The sequence below is a fragment of the Prorops nasuta genome, unplaced genomic scaffold (genome assembly GCF_024137725.1).
Source record: "Prorops nasuta isolate Cenicafe-Biocafe unplaced genomic scaffold, Cenicafe_Pnas_1.2 PNAS00008, whole genome shotgun sequence".
Taxonomy (NCBI): Eukaryota; Metazoa; Arthropoda; class Insecta; order Hymenoptera; family Bethylidae; genus Prorops; species Prorops nasuta.
The window spans coordinates 1,567,394-1,586,630 of NW_027116805.1; the positions used below are offsets into that span (position 1 = coordinate 1,567,394).

Consider the following 19,237-nt stretch of genomic DNA (forward strand, 5'->3'; position numbering starts at 1 on the left):
TTAAATTTCTCTGTAAAATATAACTTTTCTCAATATAATATTCGATATTTCAAGAAAGTGAAAAATTAGATTACACGAGCTTTCATGCTACATGGATTTTTCCATCGTTTTGAAACAACGACGACCTGATTCCTTTCGTTTTCTTCATAGAAAAGACATTTGGAAAAATATATCCCGGCGTCTTTCACCAACGATAAAATAATTTTATCGTTGAAATAAAGCGTCGAATTCCGCTGAACGTGAACTATCCAATTCCATCTAGCTATAAAAAGGACCCCGTTACGAATTTATGGCAAATGAACAATATGTTGGATGCAAAAATAACACTTATTACCATTCTCAACCTTAAACACAGAAATTCATATTTTTCACGTATTTATACCGTTATATGTTCTATCTCCAACTCTCTCCGTCAAACGCACGCTCTTCCAATGATTTTTTTTAACTAGATTGTGGAGTGGCTGGTAATAATAAAGGGGAACAGAACAAAAACAATAAAAATTTAATTATTTTAATGTAAACCGGAAGAGAATTTAAAGAGACGAAAGAAGATAAAGGTATGAACGAATATTATTAATTTCATCACTCTCCCCTAGTCCGGTTTAAAATATTCTCCACTACAATGTTATGGATGCTGTATGTACCTGATACAAACGGGCTGTAGAAATTTTATCACGAGAATAGCGAAAAAAGGTAATGAACAACTTTATAAATTACAAGTGGGTATGAGTTTTAAATGGGGAGAAAAGTGATGCTAGCACACGCTGCTAGGTATTAAGGTAAAAATAAAGGGAATTAATGAAAATTGTATAATGTCAATGCTATTAGTGAGCCATTAGTTTGCTTTGGTCCTATCGTAAACCACAAGCCCATGATTAGATCCGCACACAGGATACGGAAGGTATTGATAATTCTATTAAGTGAAAACACTATCCCTCGTTATAAACTCGCTTGTTGTAATAGGCTTCTCCTGCAGATAGCTATATAATGGACTTAACCAATAAGAGCCCACCACTCTGCTACCTCCATATTTTTTTCATCCTTCTTCTTATTTCCCATAAAAAAATCCTCGATATAAAAACCTTGTACTACTTAGTCTTGTACTCTGAAGTTTAATTTTATAAGTACACATTTTATGGAGATTTTTATTTTATGCTAGAAACGCATTTAGGAAATTTTTGTTTCACCGGCACGAGCTCTGAAAGAATAGAGAATAATTTAGTTGGGTGTTATAGGAGGCATTCTTGCCCAACTCGTAAATTCCTAAGAGGAAATCTTTCTCGGAATCTTTCCTAGTTGGCATTCATAAATCGCGACAGAACCGAAGAGGGCAACTTGACAGTTTCATTACCTCCGCAGGTGTGACTGAACAAGGATCTACCAGCCTTTTCTTCATGCAAGAGAGATTCCATATTACCAAGGAGAAAACTTTGCAAATATTACGACCAGCTATCTCGCTGACTCCCCCGCTTCACACCCAGATACAATTATGTAAAAAATAGTGAATATGTTCATAATCAATATTTTACTATCAATAATATTTATAAGTTGATAATCATTCTCTGTCGAATTACATTTAGTAAATTTTCAACGGTAGACTTTAAAGTTGATATACGCTCATTCGCGGAATGACGTGAATAAAAATCGAAGAAATTTCGATGAGAAACTCTTCATACCAATAAGATCCAACGGCATCGGAATCGCTCAAAGTGCCAAAGTTTACCTGGAAAATAAAAGCGGAGAGTGGCTCTTACTGGTGAGTTTTCATTGGAGATTTGCAGCACCCTTCTGGCCGTTAGCATTGCAAAATATTGAATTAGCCCCGAAGTCCCTGAATCTTTCATTCCGAAGAAGCGGGAGGGGTTCGTGGATCGGCGTGTTTTCTCACTTCCGGATTTGGCTTTTCTTTCGCGTTGAAACGTCCTCGTAGGAAAAGGAAGGGGACGAAAGGCTGAAGAGGATGGAAATAAACGAGCGGTGGTGTAAGTCATTACGCAAGGACGACAGAGAAAAAAGTGAGGGAAGTAAGAGAAAAGAGAAAGAAAAATAAGGAGAGCTAGGCTTGTCGTTTGTTAGCCATTGTAAATTAGCGCTTAGCTACGATGTAGCTTTTATCGATGCGCTTAATTACTCTCTCCAAATCCGACTAACCAATCACGACTCGTATCACAAAGCCTTGCCACCAACCTACGATTAATTCAATTAAATACAAACATCTTTGGATTTGGTATATCATTAATGCTATAAACGGTATCTTTGGAATGAAAAGATAAATAATAAATATGAAACTTTTTTTTACGTTTATCGGACAATTTATTTATTTCGCTTTAATAATGAGCGATAATTTTTATTAAAAAAGTTGATGAATTTTTGAAAAAATGCTTAAACTGCAAAAGGAGACAATTGATTTTTTTCGATAATAAGAAAGTCTTAGTGGAAAGGTAGGAAACAGGATCGTAAATATTAAGTGAAGGAAGTCGTTGATCGAAAGCTCGAGCTTTCCGAAGCAGCTTTCATAGCTTCGGAGCTACTTAGCGCCTTCCGGCAATACTTTCCCTTTAAACTTTTCTTTTCTCTTTACCCCCTCCCCCCCTCCCTCTCTCTCTCCATTTTCTCTCAGTTTCTTACCCCGTCTAATCGGGCGTGAAACTCGAATCACGACGAGGTCGACCATTTGTTACCTAACCGAATCAATCTCCAAACTAAATCGCTGGCTTAAACTTTAAGGCGAATCCTCGCGTTTTAAAGGACCCAACAGGATTCCGTTGCCACGTTCTTCACTCTGACTTTCAACAAATCTTCACCCTTTTTTATACTCGTCCATTGTAAATTGCACCAAAATAAATCAAGGTTTCTCTCTTTTCTTGCGCCAAATATTCCTTGCAAAATTTCAGGATCTCATTCTATTTGGTGAATTTATGAAATTTCTACGGAGGATAGGTTTCGCTTTAAGTTGACGAAGCAAGTGTCTTTTGTAATTTAGAGAAAATACTTTATAACGACATGTTTTTGAAATGGATGTTCTATGGGGCTAAACGTGTAAAGCAAATTCAGCGGGCAAAGGTGAAGAGAGAGAGAGAGAGAGAGAGAGAGAGAGAGAGAGAGAGATGTGCGTGAGGTTGGAAAAGGGGGTGAGTATTTGGAACAAAGAAAGCAAGGGCTGGCAGATGTGGTGAACAAACACGATTTTCCCGGAGCACTCAAAGGAGGACTTATCATCCTTCCTCGCCTGTGTCCTGTCAGGAAGACACTAGCCCAGGGAGGAAAGGAAAAACCAGAAAGGCGTTCTTGAAAGGAACGTCTAGAACTTTTTCGCGCTCCTAGAAAAATATAACGAGTCATACAATATAGCCTTTCAATCTTTTTCCACTTGTTACCAATTTTTAAACCGTCTCCTAATATCGATTTAAATTCACATATTTTTAAATAGAATACATTTAAATAACTTCATTTATTAAGATCCTTTTACAGTGTTATAAGCACAAAACCAAATAAAATGAATACAAACGGATGATGAATAATGTTTCATAAATACTAGCTTTTAACGATGCAGTAGGTAATAGTACATGATTAATGGTAGCTAATTGCGAAAGTTCCATCTAATATTCCCTAGAAGGTCGCCCAGGCACAAAGAAGTTATTTATTAAATCGAGAAGGAGACAAATACACGTGCAGGTGTTTCATATTTGGTTGGAATTTAATTTCCAGCGTACAACAAGCGTTTTATAGTTGGAGAACCAGGAAACAGTCAATGGAATTAAGAATTGTACAGGGAGATGGCCAGATTTAGATTCGTATCCTAGCATTTTCAAGTTTCTTGCGAATTTTACAAGAACGGCTCTTTAGTAACTATACTCTATACTTTTAGCAATTGTGCAACGTTCAACAAAATCTTAGACGAAAATCAACCCAAGATCTCACAGCTCCAGTTAGCACTGCACTCCAATCAATTTTTCATACAGCAAACTATACAACTTAAAACAAATTTTTAAATAATTAAACAAAAAGAAATAACACAAAACTGTACTTCTTTGTTTCTTTAGTAAAGTTATTTGATATAACGAGATGGTTGGTATTGTGAGAGAGTTGTCGAATTTTTGTGTATTCTAGCGAAACGATGTTTTCCGGTATTAATATTAATTCGGAAAGAACGCGAGGATTTTAATACGGAGTAACGGCAGAGCTGAGATCCTGGTGCATCTATAAGTCACCGGGTAATAAAATTACTCACGATTTTCGTAATCCGTTATAGCCATTTTTTTCAACGTTGGTAGCAACGGGGATTACGGAGAAAAGAGCGAGGGTGTGATAGAGAAGGGGAGGAGAGGGGGGTAGGTGCATAGGCTTGAAAGCCCAGGATAGTTATAGCAGTTTATTTTTCTTCGCAGAAACAGCGGCTTGGCCAAAGCCTTCATAATCCCCAAATAGAGCGCTTCGCTTAATCACCAACAATAACGAACTAACCTGGCTCTGGCTAACTTTAACCGCTTCAACAATCGCGAGACTCGATCTTCCACCCCAGATCCGGGACAGGCAACTTTGACAGTTTCCACCCAAGTTGGTCGATTCCATTAATCGGCCAAGGTCTGCCTCTTTGCATCGTCGAATCCCATCTTGGCTTTTTAAATCTACCGCGAAATCGCCGATAATCAATTCTCTGGCAAATGAGGAAGGAAAAAACAGAAGCATTATAGGTCTTAATCGTAACTCATTAGCGAACTTGTTTCGATTACGACACAAAATGTAATAATAAAATTAATGAACCGAACGATGGGTCGTTTAATGGAATTTTCAGTAGTTTTTCGAATGATTTGTGAGAAGAGGTATACCTTGTTTAGGCTTGGTCGTCTTGTCAGAATTGGCCATTAAATTAACATGTAAGCTCGATTTAATGAGAAGTCCTGTATAATTGCAGGCCGGAGGCTGGTTAGCTATCACCATTACGAGATGCAGGGGATGTATCTATTGATGTAGCGTAGCATAAAGCTGACAGTGCGTTGGTTTGGTATTCTCTTGGACATCGGTACAATTAACAGTGGCCATTACCTACCTATATTGCGTCGCTTCTGAAGCCGCGCAAAGATCAACTGGAAGCCAATACCATCAAACGATATTGTCTGCAGCCTTGTACGTCGTAGAGACAATGTTCAGTGTCGCTGGTGTGTGTGTGTGTGTGTGTGTGTGTATCTATGAGTGTTCATACGCCTGCGTGGTGTGTGTATTATCTCTCGCAGGTCTCCCCTCACCACCAATACGTTTGGTACTATACTACCCATCGCAAAGCCTCTGCATCTTTAATCCAAATGATCGAACATAGATATCATCGAATCTCATTAATTTATCATTGGCAATGGTAATACAAAGATAATTTTACCATTCCCTTTGTTTAATATCATCCTACGTGACCGACAGGAATAAATTGACTCATTACCAATCCTGCTCCAATTTCCTCCAACCCCTATCAACTTGATTAAGGATTATTTTTATTTCCCTTTATCTCTTCCTTACTGCCATCTCGATATATATATATATATATATATATACCTTACTCTTCCAATCTTTTAATTTATCGAGTAACTCGATAATAACTAACAAATTGATTATAGTACCTATATTAAAACTAATTTCTAGTCTGTGTTGGTCAAGTGTATCAAGTTATGTTTTTAGCAGATTTCGTTTATCAGGGTGGTGCAAGGTTCCTTGTTAGTCAATATTATTGTGTGTTGTACAACGATGAAGCAACGAATTCGCTGACAGTGATGCAAATCACGCGCTGGCAACATACCAAGTGATAGCCGTGCTCACCACCAGGATTGATCGACCGTAACTATCCTCTATCCGAAATAGAAAAATCTCACCGAAATCCTATAAGAGCCTCTTTTTACTCTCGACACCCTGTCATCATTTCAAGTCAGATCGATCAGAGTTCTCATTTTCTGATATTTTTCTAGCAAATTATTACGTTATTTATTTAGCATCTTTAGTGGCTCCGTTGAGTTTTTCGGCGATTTTTCTTTCACTGATGAAATATGAAACAAAGTTAACGAGTCGAGAGGGTCAGCTTTTCGGTACGGGAATACCAATCAGGGTGAGTTATAAGGGGAAGAAACATCAATACAGGTGATGAAATTCGATACGCGTAGCCGGATGACCATGTCCGTCCTTCATGGATAATCTTAGCTCGACGGTATATAGGAGTACCTCAGGGAGGGTCTTACAAGCCTTTGGGAACCTTTCAAGTTCCCTCGAGACACGAATCTTCCATGCTGAAGGCCAGCTGTCGTTAGGATCTTGCTAAAACTCTCCCTTTCTACTTATATACTATGCTGCTTTTTCTCGACACGCCTTTCAATTTCTCCCCCTTGCAGCCTTCATAGAGTGTTTTTTATATCCAGAATGTTTCGATCGATACAAAATAATAGTAGACCAATTTTTTCAATAAATTCGGTGCTTTGATTCATGTTATACAAATTTGGTTGAAAGACTGAATTTCTTGGAAGAATTTAAAGCAGAATTATACAGCGAGTCTCTGAGAGATATTTAAATGCGTCAGTGAGTATTTTTTGACAGTTAGGAGATTTTTGGTGGTAAAGGGTTTGAAATAAAGAAAGAGATGAAGAAGAAGGATGAAGCTGGTATATCGGAAGCGAACAGATTGGAATGTTTCATTCATGGCACCGCAAAGATAGATGGGACGCACCGTAAAGCAGAAATATTTGACTACGCCTCTTTGAGCGTATCACGATTCGTTGAACTGGGTCATATTTTCTATTACTAACGCACCGGGGATTCCAGTCAGCGGAAATATCGAATTTATGGAAAGCAGAGCCGTGATCGCCCTTTGGAACTATAAGATTATTTCTTACAACATCGGAAGTCAGGAATCTTACATGCAAATTAAAAAAATCTCATTTGTAATATTTGTGATTTTTTTTTCAGGAGTATTTTTTAGTATTTATGGAATTCACAAGAGACAAGCTTCGTCTGTAGAAAAAGTCGGCAAAATATAAATCGTCTAGCGTAAATATATAGTAATATAAAATATTCCATTTCACTAATACTGTTAATTGGAATATTTTATTTTACTATATACTATTTACAGTAGACGATTTATGTACTTGCCATCGAGACTTTACCGTGCCTCTTGATAATACTTAAGTCAGAGATTTTTGCTTAAAAATAGTAAGATGTTTCTTTGCTTCCTCCATCTTTCTACCGGGATAGAGATTGAGTTGATGTTTCAAGTTAGAATTTTTCTTCGTAAATTAATGTCGATATCCCTTCGCGTGTGTTCGTTTCTTAAATACTTACAAGGGCCTTTCGAAGTTACCTGAATTCAAATACAAAATTCAGACATCAATCACGATATTTCGAGCAAATTAATCCTTATTGCTTTACGTTCATTTATTTTCAGAATTCTATAAAGCAGCCCCTAGCAGGGGGAATTAAATCAGGCTGAAGCTTATAAGGATTTTCGTAGATAATCATTATTAAACTTCCATCCTTTGAATTAAAGTACTTTAACTCACTAAAAGTAGGTGTAATTTAAAAGCTTTGACACACACACACAGATTAGAATGAGATGTGTTGGTAAATAACAAATTCTTGCGTTCGACCTAAATCCAACTTACGTACAATAATTCATGATAATTGGCAAGTCCCTTTAGTAGCCAGCCGTGCCATTTCGTACTTTCATCTTGATAGCACAAGTTGGTTAAATTAGTCATTCCTGAGAATACTCTGCAACCTGCTTCCGAGATGGTATACGGATGCGCGATTTCAATGGCCATCCGGACTTGCAAATTACGACAGTAACTACTCCGCTACTAAGTTGCTATACGTACAGCAACCCCAAAAAGTCCAGCCACGGAAACATTCAAAATTATGCTCCATCAAAACTACAAAGTTTCAACTAGAGGTCTCGTTGTCCAAAAATGATTCAAAATTCAAGCCGAGAATTCTGTATTAAGCAAATTCCCTTAGGAATTTTAAACTTAATAATGAGTTTTTTTTCGTATAAGGGGAGAAGTTAGTCGCGAATAAATTTGGTTTGTAAGCTATTGGAAAGGGACGTTGATTAGGAAGTAGGCCTTGTGGTTAGGGGGAGGTGGCATCGCTACGTGACTGGAGACAGAGAGCTACGTCGAGCGTGGCAAGCCAATAACTATCGGGCCAATATAACGCTGGCCGATTAATCGAATCGATGAAACTTTCGCAAACTTTCCAATGAGATTATGAAACTTGGCTAGAATCGTCCTTGCATGCTTGGGATTGTCAGCACTTTCTGGCAAAGCTCGATTAAAACGAAGCTCCGATTGCAAAACAACGCTATTCCTAAGCGCATTAAGTTTCCCCGTTTATCGCTTGTTTTCCAACCCACCTGATTGACGTTCTACTGATTGTATCGACAAAAGTATTAAGGTGAAGTGGGATAAGTGCAAAGTGGTTTTCATCGAGTCTTCTTATAAATCCAAATTATTGCACGTTATCCTGGAAATAATACATTTCTATTGAAATAAACACATGCTTCTAATCCTTCTTAACAAAAACATCATTTTAAACCAGCTATATCATAACTCCTTCTACGTTATAATATCCATCGATAATATATTAATTAGAATATGAATAATATCTAATTAGAAGGGATAACGAGCAAATTTAGGGAGATACTTTCGTAATATAGATATTACAATTTTTCTGCTATAGGAGTAGTCAAAATGTGATAATACATTTATCCTTATTATACTCAGTTAGTAGATAGCACTGTAATAATGTAGATAACGTTTATTGTTTATTTTTACGGCCAACAATATAGTTCTGACAAGTAGAATCACATAGGAATAATAGTAAAATGGTAATATATCTTGTGCAGGTGATTTTAACAAAGATTATAACTCTGCTAGTATTGATAGATACACATACGAAGACGGTGAATCGATTATTTTAAGAACTGCGGTGTATATGGAAGGTTTCACAGTCCCTATCTAAACTGACGCGTGATTTGCCTACCCAAAACTCGTCCTGTATCCGATAACGTCGTCTAGGACGAGATGAGAGATTCCGATACTCGTCTCGCCTCAAGCTTACAGCTTTCTACCACTATTTACATTCAGACTGAATCGTCTCGCGTCTAGTCCGAAGCCCTTGTAATAAACTCGTTCGATTTAAAAAAATGTGCAATTTTATTTCTTAACACAAATTTTTTGTACGATAAATGTTTATCGGTGGGATTTCTTTTCGTCTGTTTACTTTATATGCACATTTTTTTACATAGAGATGACAGTTGAGTAGAAGAGGTGCGAGATGTTCCTGTGGGAGAGGACAAGTCCAAGTTTCCGAAGATTTCGTCGACCACTGCTGCTCCCGAAAGGTCGAGGAAGGTCGCAAGGCTATACGTGTATCGGACGGGAACTTTGCTTTTTATCGAATTTTCCTCCGTCCAGTTTCCCGTGTCTTATTTTCCACCCACGTGCGTCCATCCACCCGTATCGGCTTCTTTAGGGAGTACGGAAAATGCGGTGACCCCTCAATGAATCCCACTTACAATTCTAACGACGATGCAAAAACCAGTGAATCTTTCCAGCTAGAAAATTTCGATTATCTCTTTCCTCCTCTCCCAGCAAAAACGACTTGTTCCCTCTCCCCCTCCCTCTCTGTCTCTCCGCCCCTTCTCCTTTCACAAAACGACGCTATACAGAGCGCTCTAATGAGAAACGTTAAAGTATTGCCAGGAAAACTCTACTTCCTCCTGGATAGTTGCTAATTTGGCTCAGACGATTTATTTAAAAAGGTGTAATTAATTTCAGGTCTGAAGAATATACTTCGTTTTAATAAGGAATCAACAAATCAGTACAAACAATTTCTCTCTTTCTATGTATTCAAACAAATTAGAGAAAATATACGAAAGGTTTGTGTATATGGCCTTGCAGCATGTAGGGATAATGCTATGTTGAAGAAGAAGGTATAGTAGCTTGTTTTTGATAGGATGGTTAGCAGTAGCGCGATTAAAAAGCACTTTCGCATTGGAAAATCGCGAAAAACTTTTCACAGCGTGTCGGGCGCCAGATAGAAACAGATATCTCGACTTTGGCTTCGTAGGAAGGGAGAGAATTCACAAAGGGCTATAGCGCGGAGTTTTTAAAATGAGAAAAGTTGGCCGAGTGGTGTTACCGTTGGTAAACGTTAGTTAGACAATCTCGAAACTTGTTAGGGGAGCGAGCGGAAGTCAAACGGAAGACGAGTGAAGCGGCTCAAACAAATTATGGCCACGATTAAAGTGTTCTCGAATTAATCGATAATCATGATATTAAAAAAAAAAAAAATTGTAAATAAATGTTTCGTGTTTAATCGATAATTGTAAAATTAAATGGAAGGATTATTTCCTTTTGAGATGAAAATCAAAGATGGGAAAGTTTGTTCGAAGGAAAGAGAGTACGGGAAAGGGATAGTGGAAAAAAGAGTTTCAAGTGGTTTTCGACCGGTAGGAAGAAAAACGTGAAAAGGGCACTTAACGGACGGGTAACGCGAGTGCGACTCGACACAGTGGCTAATTACGGCGCGAAGTTGGCTTTGTGTCGCGAAATGGCCAGCAACTTTGGCAGAGCGAGAGAGGGAGAGCAAGGGAAGGACCCAGCGTTTGTGGCTGTAAAACGCGATCGTGCCTAGACGGTAGCGTCGCACCTTTTGCCATAGTCCGTTTTTCGAAGAGGACAGTAAAAGCTTCGAAAGTAATTAAATGCTGGCTGACCAAAGTACCTTATTTCTACAGGACTCTTCTTTCTCTCTTTAACTTCCCCCAGCCCTCTCTCGCTACCTCTAAATAAATTCCCGATTAAATTTCAATTTCAATTATCAAATTTCTTCGTCATTTAAACCTTTTCACTTTTAAATCCCACAGATAATGGCGCTATATTTTATAAAAAGACAGTCGGATCGGCTTCAATTAGAATGATTTTCACTGGGAGATCTTTCCATTTTAATTTAAACAAATAGCGGGAGCATAAGAGGATGACGGAAACAAAAAGCTCGTTGAAATTATCAGCAAAGGGTATATACTATATGAATTCGCGTTTTATCGGGTTTCGTGGCTGGGAGGCTGTGCGTGAATGGAGGAGTCCTGTTTTGTTTGGGTGGACAATGGAGCAAATACGATGGAAAAAGGTGGAATCCAACGAATAGCGTTCAATGAACGTGACGAAGCTATAAATGAGCACACTACGATAATTATTACGCTCTTTGACCACGCCAAGTTGGATAGAATGGCGCTCGACAATTCGCGTTTTTCGCCTAAAAATGGCTGGTGTTCGCGCGCTTATCGCTTTGACTACTACCGATTGAGTTTCATCTACTTTTCCCATATATCACCCGTTATGCAGCACTCTTTTTGCCATTACGCTCGGCTCATATGGCCACGTTTAGAAAACTTTAAAATTTCTTTTGCAAAATATTTATTTTCATCCACTAAAAATGCCTCACCCATCTGTTGCTACACTCTCTAAAGATCCATTCTGGTTATATTTTCACCGATTCTTTTCTTCCCCGAGAAAAATTTTTATTCAGACTCGACTTCTGCTTTTTTGCATCATTACGACTGTTTTTGGTAATGCTACTGTTCTTCAGAAAGATAAAGGAATTTAAATTGCTCCACTTACCAACACACGTCTCTCTTTCAAGAAAATTACATATTCCTACGAAAGTTGGTAGGGTAGAGCTTGGAGAAATTTGAGATCTTGATGGACAGTCGTAAACCTTTCTATCTCTTGTGGAAATAACGACGATCTCTTCGTTCCTTATTATTTCTAGCTTTTACACTCTTCATCCTTACCCTTTTTCTAGACCCCACTTCGACCAACCCTTCCGAGAGGCGCCCAACAGGGACATCACTTTTACTAAGTAGCGCTCAATTTGCATTAAAATTAAAAGCTTCCACAGGGAAATAAAAAGTGACTTGTACGAGTGCAGGATGAGCCAAGTATTTTTCACGCTTGGCCTCCAGACTCGTAATTTTTTTGGTCAACACTCTGAACAAAAATGTTCAATAGTCCTGGTTATTTGTGACAAATTTTTAAACACTTCTGTCCTTCGAGTTGGATTAAAAAACTTTGATGCATTTGAACAATATTTCAATTGAATTATTAACAATAACCTCGAGTATTGCAATTGATAAGAATTGACAGGATGAATTAATAAGAAAATTCTAAAATAAGAAACGACCGTGGAGAATATTTTGCGCTTATTGCGTTGAATGCGAGGTCGAGATGTAGCTCGAACAGTGAAAAATAAAGAAAAAACGAAGAAAATTTGACGTCTGAGTTTGAGCTGGTCGAATGGTTTGAATCTCCTTGAGATGAGGCTGGGCGATTTTATTGAGAACAGGTCATTGACCGACTCTACTTAAGAAGGTGCTTTATGAGCCTTTCCTAGCTTCCTTTCCACTCTTTACAAGCACGAATCTCGTTCTTCGCGTACCTCCTCGATGTATTCTCCCGTAAGGAAGCTTTCGGTTCAATTTCTTCTTCGCCTTTATCCTTGCCAACTCTCGAGTCGCATAAAGTTAAAAATTATTTTCACTCCCTTGTAAATATCTCTTTAACTAAAGTTAGAATTTCTTTACTCTTACTCTTACGTGTCTACTTGTAAGTGGATTTTATTACTCGTATATTTGGCACGAAAAATGCATACCTCTATAACAGAAAGGTAATTGGGTTGGATAATTCGAATGCTGAAGGTGTTTAGGGTGCGCCCGCGAAGGGATGAAGAAATTCCAGAGAGATCCTGAGTACGGAAGTTGGGCATGCGAGGGCTAGGATGGAGGTTGCACTGTTTTCTTAAAGGGATGGGGAGCCGTTTCGTTGGCCCGTAATTGTATCATCGCGCCTCTTGCGAAATTTCCCCGACGCTGCCAGTTTCTCGGTCGTTTCCCCGTGCGGAGAGAACGCGTAATTAATACGTCGCGCCGGGAGAAACGCATTCTCCCGTGACGCTCCCCTATCAACCCCCTTACAGCCTCTTCTAACTTCTCCTACCCCTATGATTCGAGTTTCACCCCATTTTGCCTCATTTAATCCCGGATACCCACTCATAACTCACACTCTTCCATCATCCGCCCCCTTCAACCCCTTTCGATTCTATTTTGACTTATTTCACCAATTCCACCCTCTTACGTCGCTTGTAAAAAATCTCTCGCACGCCCTTGCAACGTTTCATACTTCTTATTGCAAAAATTCGCAACTCGCAAGTGTCGCCCCAAGCTAATCAAACTCTCCCACACTTTTAATTGCTCGACTATTAAAGTTTCTATGGAAGTCAAAGCGTGAGGACTGCGGGAATATTTTTTAATAACCAATGGCGCAGAGAGAATAGAAATGCTAAAAAAGTGGCGGAGTTCGACACGGATGAAATAGCGATTTTTGCGAAATTGGAGAACCGTAGAAATATGATGATGTCGAGGATTTCTCACAGGACAATTATTATCCGTGAAGCTTCTGAGAAGAAAGTAATTTACAGGCAGCAGGACGAATGTATTTTCGTATAAACGAGAAGCCTGCGGTTCGCTGCCTCCGGTTTAGCGCGCCAGACGTGACATACGAGCGACGGAGCTTCACGGATTTCCGTTTGAAATAAATATGTATCTACGGGCAAGCACTCTTCCGCCCCTTTACCACCCGAATTTTTCATCCCCATCGCGAGAAAAATTACCATGGCCCGACCTCTCGTCCAGATGGGCAAAAAATTTCCTTCATTTTCCACCGGACCAGCCCAGCACAAACTACGATGAACTATATTTTTTCAAAGCCGCATTGTAATTTTGCTCGATTCTTATCCACTCGAAACGTTCCCATTAAGCCCAATAGCGAATGGAATGCTGTTGCACGGCAGACATTTTTTCATCCAGTTTCATCCAAACTGTGCATTCTCGCTCATACCTTTTGGCTGATCCATATCTTGTAATTTTTCGCCTATATTTTTTTTATCGGTATATCACTTTTTTACACACGAACGCAGTTTTTTCACCACTCCACTCTTTAGACTTTCGCGATTCAAGGGTTTTTATTTTGCCTTTCATTAATGACAAAAATTGGGCAAAAAAGATTTTGACGTGAAATCCGCGAGAGAGTTGTGCATGCACAGTAACGACGAGAGAAATTTGTTCGAGTCGGTGAATGACATTTAAAACCAGAACCGGATTACAGAGTGATTTAACATCCCTGGTGGTTTTCGCCTAATTATTCTGACATCCCCTATTAATCTGCCCGGCCAGAGAGCGTCGCGATACAAATACACTTTACACTAATTAACACACCATTTGGAAATTTAAAAAACCGTAAACATGCTAAGCGCGCTGCTAATCAATTTCTCGCGCTCAAAAACTGTCTTTTCTACCGAGCAATCTGTTTCCGCAAACGACATCTACCAGACTAGTTAAAAACCCCAGAGGAATTTCCAGTAAATTTTAATTATAAATCTCTACAGATTTTGGTTGAAAAGGAAAAATAATTAAATTCAGTTATAACGTCAATCACATCTTTTGCTGATGTAGGGTATATAAAAGCAGTGAATATATAGTTTCAAATGTTCTTTTTATGGAGGAATGACAAAATTTTGTTTCACGATGACATATCGATCTTGTTGGTTTCTTTGGGAGTTCTATCCAGGATTGTGTTGGAGTCTGGAGCACTATACTCGTTATCGGGTGTATCGACAAGCCGGTAGACTGTTCGGGCGAAAGGGTAAATGTTTCACGACACGTTTCCATCCTCCCACTCACCTTCCCTTTTAGTTTTTTTCCGCGTGCACGTAGCATCCACCCCCCCCCCCCCCCCCCCCTTAGGACACGAGCTCCAAGTTCTACACTCTTTCCCACCACTATTTCGTATTTCGCATCTACGGGAAAAATAAATGAGCGATGTCTCCGCGTTATCCCAGCAGCTCTCGCCACAGGATATACTAGTTTCATTCTCGTCAATCCTGTCGCGATACTTTCCACGCTTTTGAGCTGTTCGCTTCGTTAAAGAAACCGATTTCCGGATTTCTATCCTCTCGCCTTCAACCGTTAAAACTTTACTTGCATCAACTCATAAATGCCACCCGTTTCCTTCAGGATAAATTAATTATCCATCCACATACACCGAGATAGAGTTAACTATTTAACACGAAAAACGTCAATGTTGCTGGATAAATAAATAAACAGGTGTATTAATATAATAACGTGTTTAAAGAGGAAGGCAAAATTAATGATGATTAAAAAGGAATGCGGAGGAATTATTCAAAATATATCTACTTTAAGGATTAAGAGATTTCTCTGGAATTCTATAGCTCGAAGAGTTTACAAATACATTAAATAAAGATGGATATATGCGATAAGTGGTATTGAATGTGAGTGGATGATACCGATAATCGAAAAACCGAAATCTCTGTATATCGACACCACCAATACTTGGGTACATTTCCCGACAGTATATATATATATATATATATACTTGAAAGAAATTTATCGTTCAGATAGATCTAATGGGGTACATATATTTTCTTCAATGATGCGCGTAAATGGAAATCTTCGGTAAACAGATTGATTTAATCGATAATTTATTATATACAAGCGCGTATACTTCACTGTACGCTGGTGTAGTCTGAAGCGATATGACTCGACTAAGTTCATTATTTCACAGCCTTTCATCGATAATCTCACCTTCGGAGTGCAAACGCACTGGACGGTCGACGAATATGATCAAGCTGGAAAATTGTATTTTCCCGAGATGTAAATCGCATCTAGGAGTAAAATGATGATCCAAAGCGATGTCAGTTTATAGTTTAAAAAATCCAGTTTCGAGTGAATTAAATAAATGGACTAATTGCACTTTTTTTATTCGTTAGATACTCTCGTACTGCGATGGATTATTGAAAGAGAAACAGATAGAGAGAGAGAGAGAGGGGGGGGGGGAGGTGTCAGACTTTCGTTTTTAGATGAATCTACTTCATTCCCAGGACATTTCGGGCTTGAGTTTATGCGGTACTAAAGTTTCCAGCGAAGTCTTTGCGCCATCTTCCTTCAAACCTCCTTTCTCCCTTCATTTTACTTTATCCCGCTCACTCACACTATATATATATATATATATATACACATACATACACAATCTTTCTCTGTTTCTTCCCCCCTCTCGTTCTTTCTCTCTCACTCTTCTCGCTTCTTAACGAATGCGCATCCCGAACGAAACGACTTTAACGATACTCAACTTCCGTTTCTGAATTCTTTACGAAAACCGAGTTTCCACCAACCGGTGAATTTTTGATGAAAAGCGAGCTCGGGAGTTTAAAAAGCTGCCGAGCGATAGAATCTCATTAACTAGGATCTAGATCAAAGTTCTCCGTTGCTTTCCGAAATTATCATTTGTTGTTGGGAATTTTTTCCTTTTTGTTTCATTTCGCATCATTTTTCTTCGCAAATTTATCCGCCTTATCGTATTCGACTCCACCCCACCACAATCCCTCTATTTTCACGCTACCTCATCGATCCATTTACTTTCTTTCCATCACATCAATTTCTATCCATTTTTTCCCCGTTTTTTTTTTCGCAGCTGCTTTGGATTTATTCGTATTCATTATTATAGCATTTTTTTGCTAATGTACTTCTAAACACTTCTATATATTATCATTTTTAAAAGTACACGAGAATTTATAGAAATTTGATAGTCATGTTTGATATTTTGCTGATATGTTAAAAGTCATATTTGAAGGACAAAGGAAGAAAGGAGATTAAGATTTGATGGGGGGAAGGTGCAATTAAGTGAAGTGGGTCTGTTGTACTTACTTTATGCGATTATAAACTAGTAGCTCCGCTATTTCTCGGCCCAGTCTGGAGTATAGAGTCTCGACGAAGACCAAAACTTTTGGGTCGATCCTTAGACGAGCTTCGCTGCGATGATCCGGAGCCGATGGCAACCTCGTTGCACCCCTTAAGGTTGAGCATCGTATCGAAGGTTCCGGCCTCGTGTCTCGGTGGATTAAACTGCAACATCATCAAAAACTTTCCTGTAATATCTCTTCTTGCTCTCTATCCCCCTCTCTCTCTCTCTCTCTCTTTTTCTCTGGCACACGCTCTATTTTGAAGAAATAATTTGTATTTTTGAAAGAAATATTCTAAGTTTATAAATCCTAAATAATTTATAGTTTAATCTTTGAAAAAAATAATTATTATTGTGAATGATTATGCCCTTTTTATTTGATTTTACTTCGTAATTATTTACCTGAGCTCTGGTCGATTTTCACTTTTCACAATAATCCGAATCAATTCGGTTTTATTGCGTTTATCAAGCCGGTGAATTATCGATTTTCCGATTGATTTGTTTTCTTAATTCATTCGAGCATTTGTCCTTGTCTTTCCTAGAGGGAATTACGTTTTTAATTCGATATTTCGCCTCCGCGAGTATCTGGGTCGCTTTTTTGTCTATCGCCGAAGGTTCAGGGCAGAAGAAAAACTTACAGCTGTTCCTTTAACGAGGTTTGCCGTTGATGGCTGACAGTGGACCGAGTCAGCCTCTTCCAAAAGCAATTTCAGATTACAACAGGTATTGTCGCCTATCGAAAACGGATAAAATTGCTGCGCAAATTACTTGAAGCGGCGTGAAAAAGTTGGCGAGGACAGAAGACAAATTGACGAATTTCATCACTTCTGGATTCAAACAAAGAAAAGAAAAATACGACAATAAGGTACAAAGAAAAAAAGCTAAGCTCTGTCAAAATTAATAACATAGAATTCCTCGTTCCATATCACAAGTTTCTAATAGCTTATTACGTTTTATTGAAGAATTTCCTCAATTCTGCTTAAAATTATTTCCAATTTTATATGATTGAAATTGATCCCGATATGTAACAATGAAGTAGATGAAAGAAGGAAAAGAAAAAAAAAACATGCAACAAATGTTCACAATAGCTACAGACGGTACTCGTCGAAATCGTAATTCGTAACATTGGTGGAATAACAATTCTATCTGTGTCGAACAGTTAATTCAAGAGTAATTATTAAACAACAATCGACGTAATAACGCGTAATTTATTTGTGCATTTCACTGGATACGAAAACCTATACGCGTATGTATATTTTTCGGACGGTTATGTAAATCAGGAAAGAAGGAATTAATCAGGTGGGCTAATTGAAGGTAAACACAGCAGGGGCTAATCCCAGGTCCTGGCAAATAATTCAGCGGATAATTGCAAAAATATATCAGAGAAGCCAAGAGCCGGGGAGGAAGGGTGAAGGGGGCACGGAGATTGGTCATGGGGGAATTATTTGGGTGAGTGGCGGAATATCCTATACGCACAGGACATTTGCGTAAATTCACATGAAGGTAGTCCCTGAGCTTAGCAAATGGGGATCGAGGCATTTTGGTTCAAACTCCTCTATTATAAGCCAACAGAAATTATCAGCTATTCATGCACCATCAACAATCTAATAATGAATATACCGTACATAGCAAATAATAAAAAAATCCAATAAAAATTACTTGATTTCTGTTTCATTATAGCTTTTTCGCTAATTAGGAGAGCCAATCGAGGCACTCGTTATGTTTTTTAAAAAAAAAAATGCTACTTTGTTAATAATACTACATCCACAAACTCTAATGTATCCGGAATTTGTTTTAATTGCAAAAACTCCAGTGCATTTTGTATGGAACACGTGTCAACAACTAGGTTTGGTTACCGCCGGAAATGAACTCGATCACTCGGTTGTTTCCATTTCATTCTCAGTACAAAGAAACTGGAGATTCCATGCGACCATAGAGTTTAAAATTGCTTTCTCGGAAAAGCATATAATTTCTTTTCCTTAGAAAGAGTGTAGGGCGTATAAGTGCTAACGCTTTGAATGAATTTGTTGATTGGACAATATATGAGAATCCGAAGGTAAAACAATGAAGGAGCAGACTGCTATTAACACGATGCAATCTTACTTAGTGTACGTTCACAGGATACGCTCGTTCGCTCTATTGTACTTACAGGAATTCGGAATTGCTCAGTTGCAATTGCTGTACTGTTTACTATGCGCTTTCGTCGCTTTAGGTCGAGTCGTCGGAACGCTCAACCTATCACGTGACCACAAGGGCAAACAATTTCTTACGAAACAAAACGATCTTGCTCAAATTTAAATTCCCATCTGCCAGTTTATTTCAGGGTAGAGAATTTTTTAGATTTTTCACTTTCCACTTAAACTTGAAATAAAATATTTTTCATGTATTACATTCAA

General features: G+C 38.4%; 1 protein-coding gene across 2 annotated transcripts in view; it reads right to left on the reverse strand.

Annotated features, from left to right (window-relative positions):
* Nucleotides 1–19,237, reverse strand: part of sfl (N-deacetylase and N-sulfotransferase sfl) — a 183,941-nt gene that overhangs the window by 10,828 nt on the left and 153,876 nt on the right. For both annotated transcript variants that reach the window (XM_066730427.1, XM_066730426.1), the window contains one exon: nucleotides 16,808–17,005. In XM_066730427.1, the coding sequence (XP_066586524.1) occupies nucleotides 16,808–17,005 (198 nt within the window). The remainder of the gene's footprint in view (nucleotides 1–16,807; nucleotides 17,006–19,237) is intronic.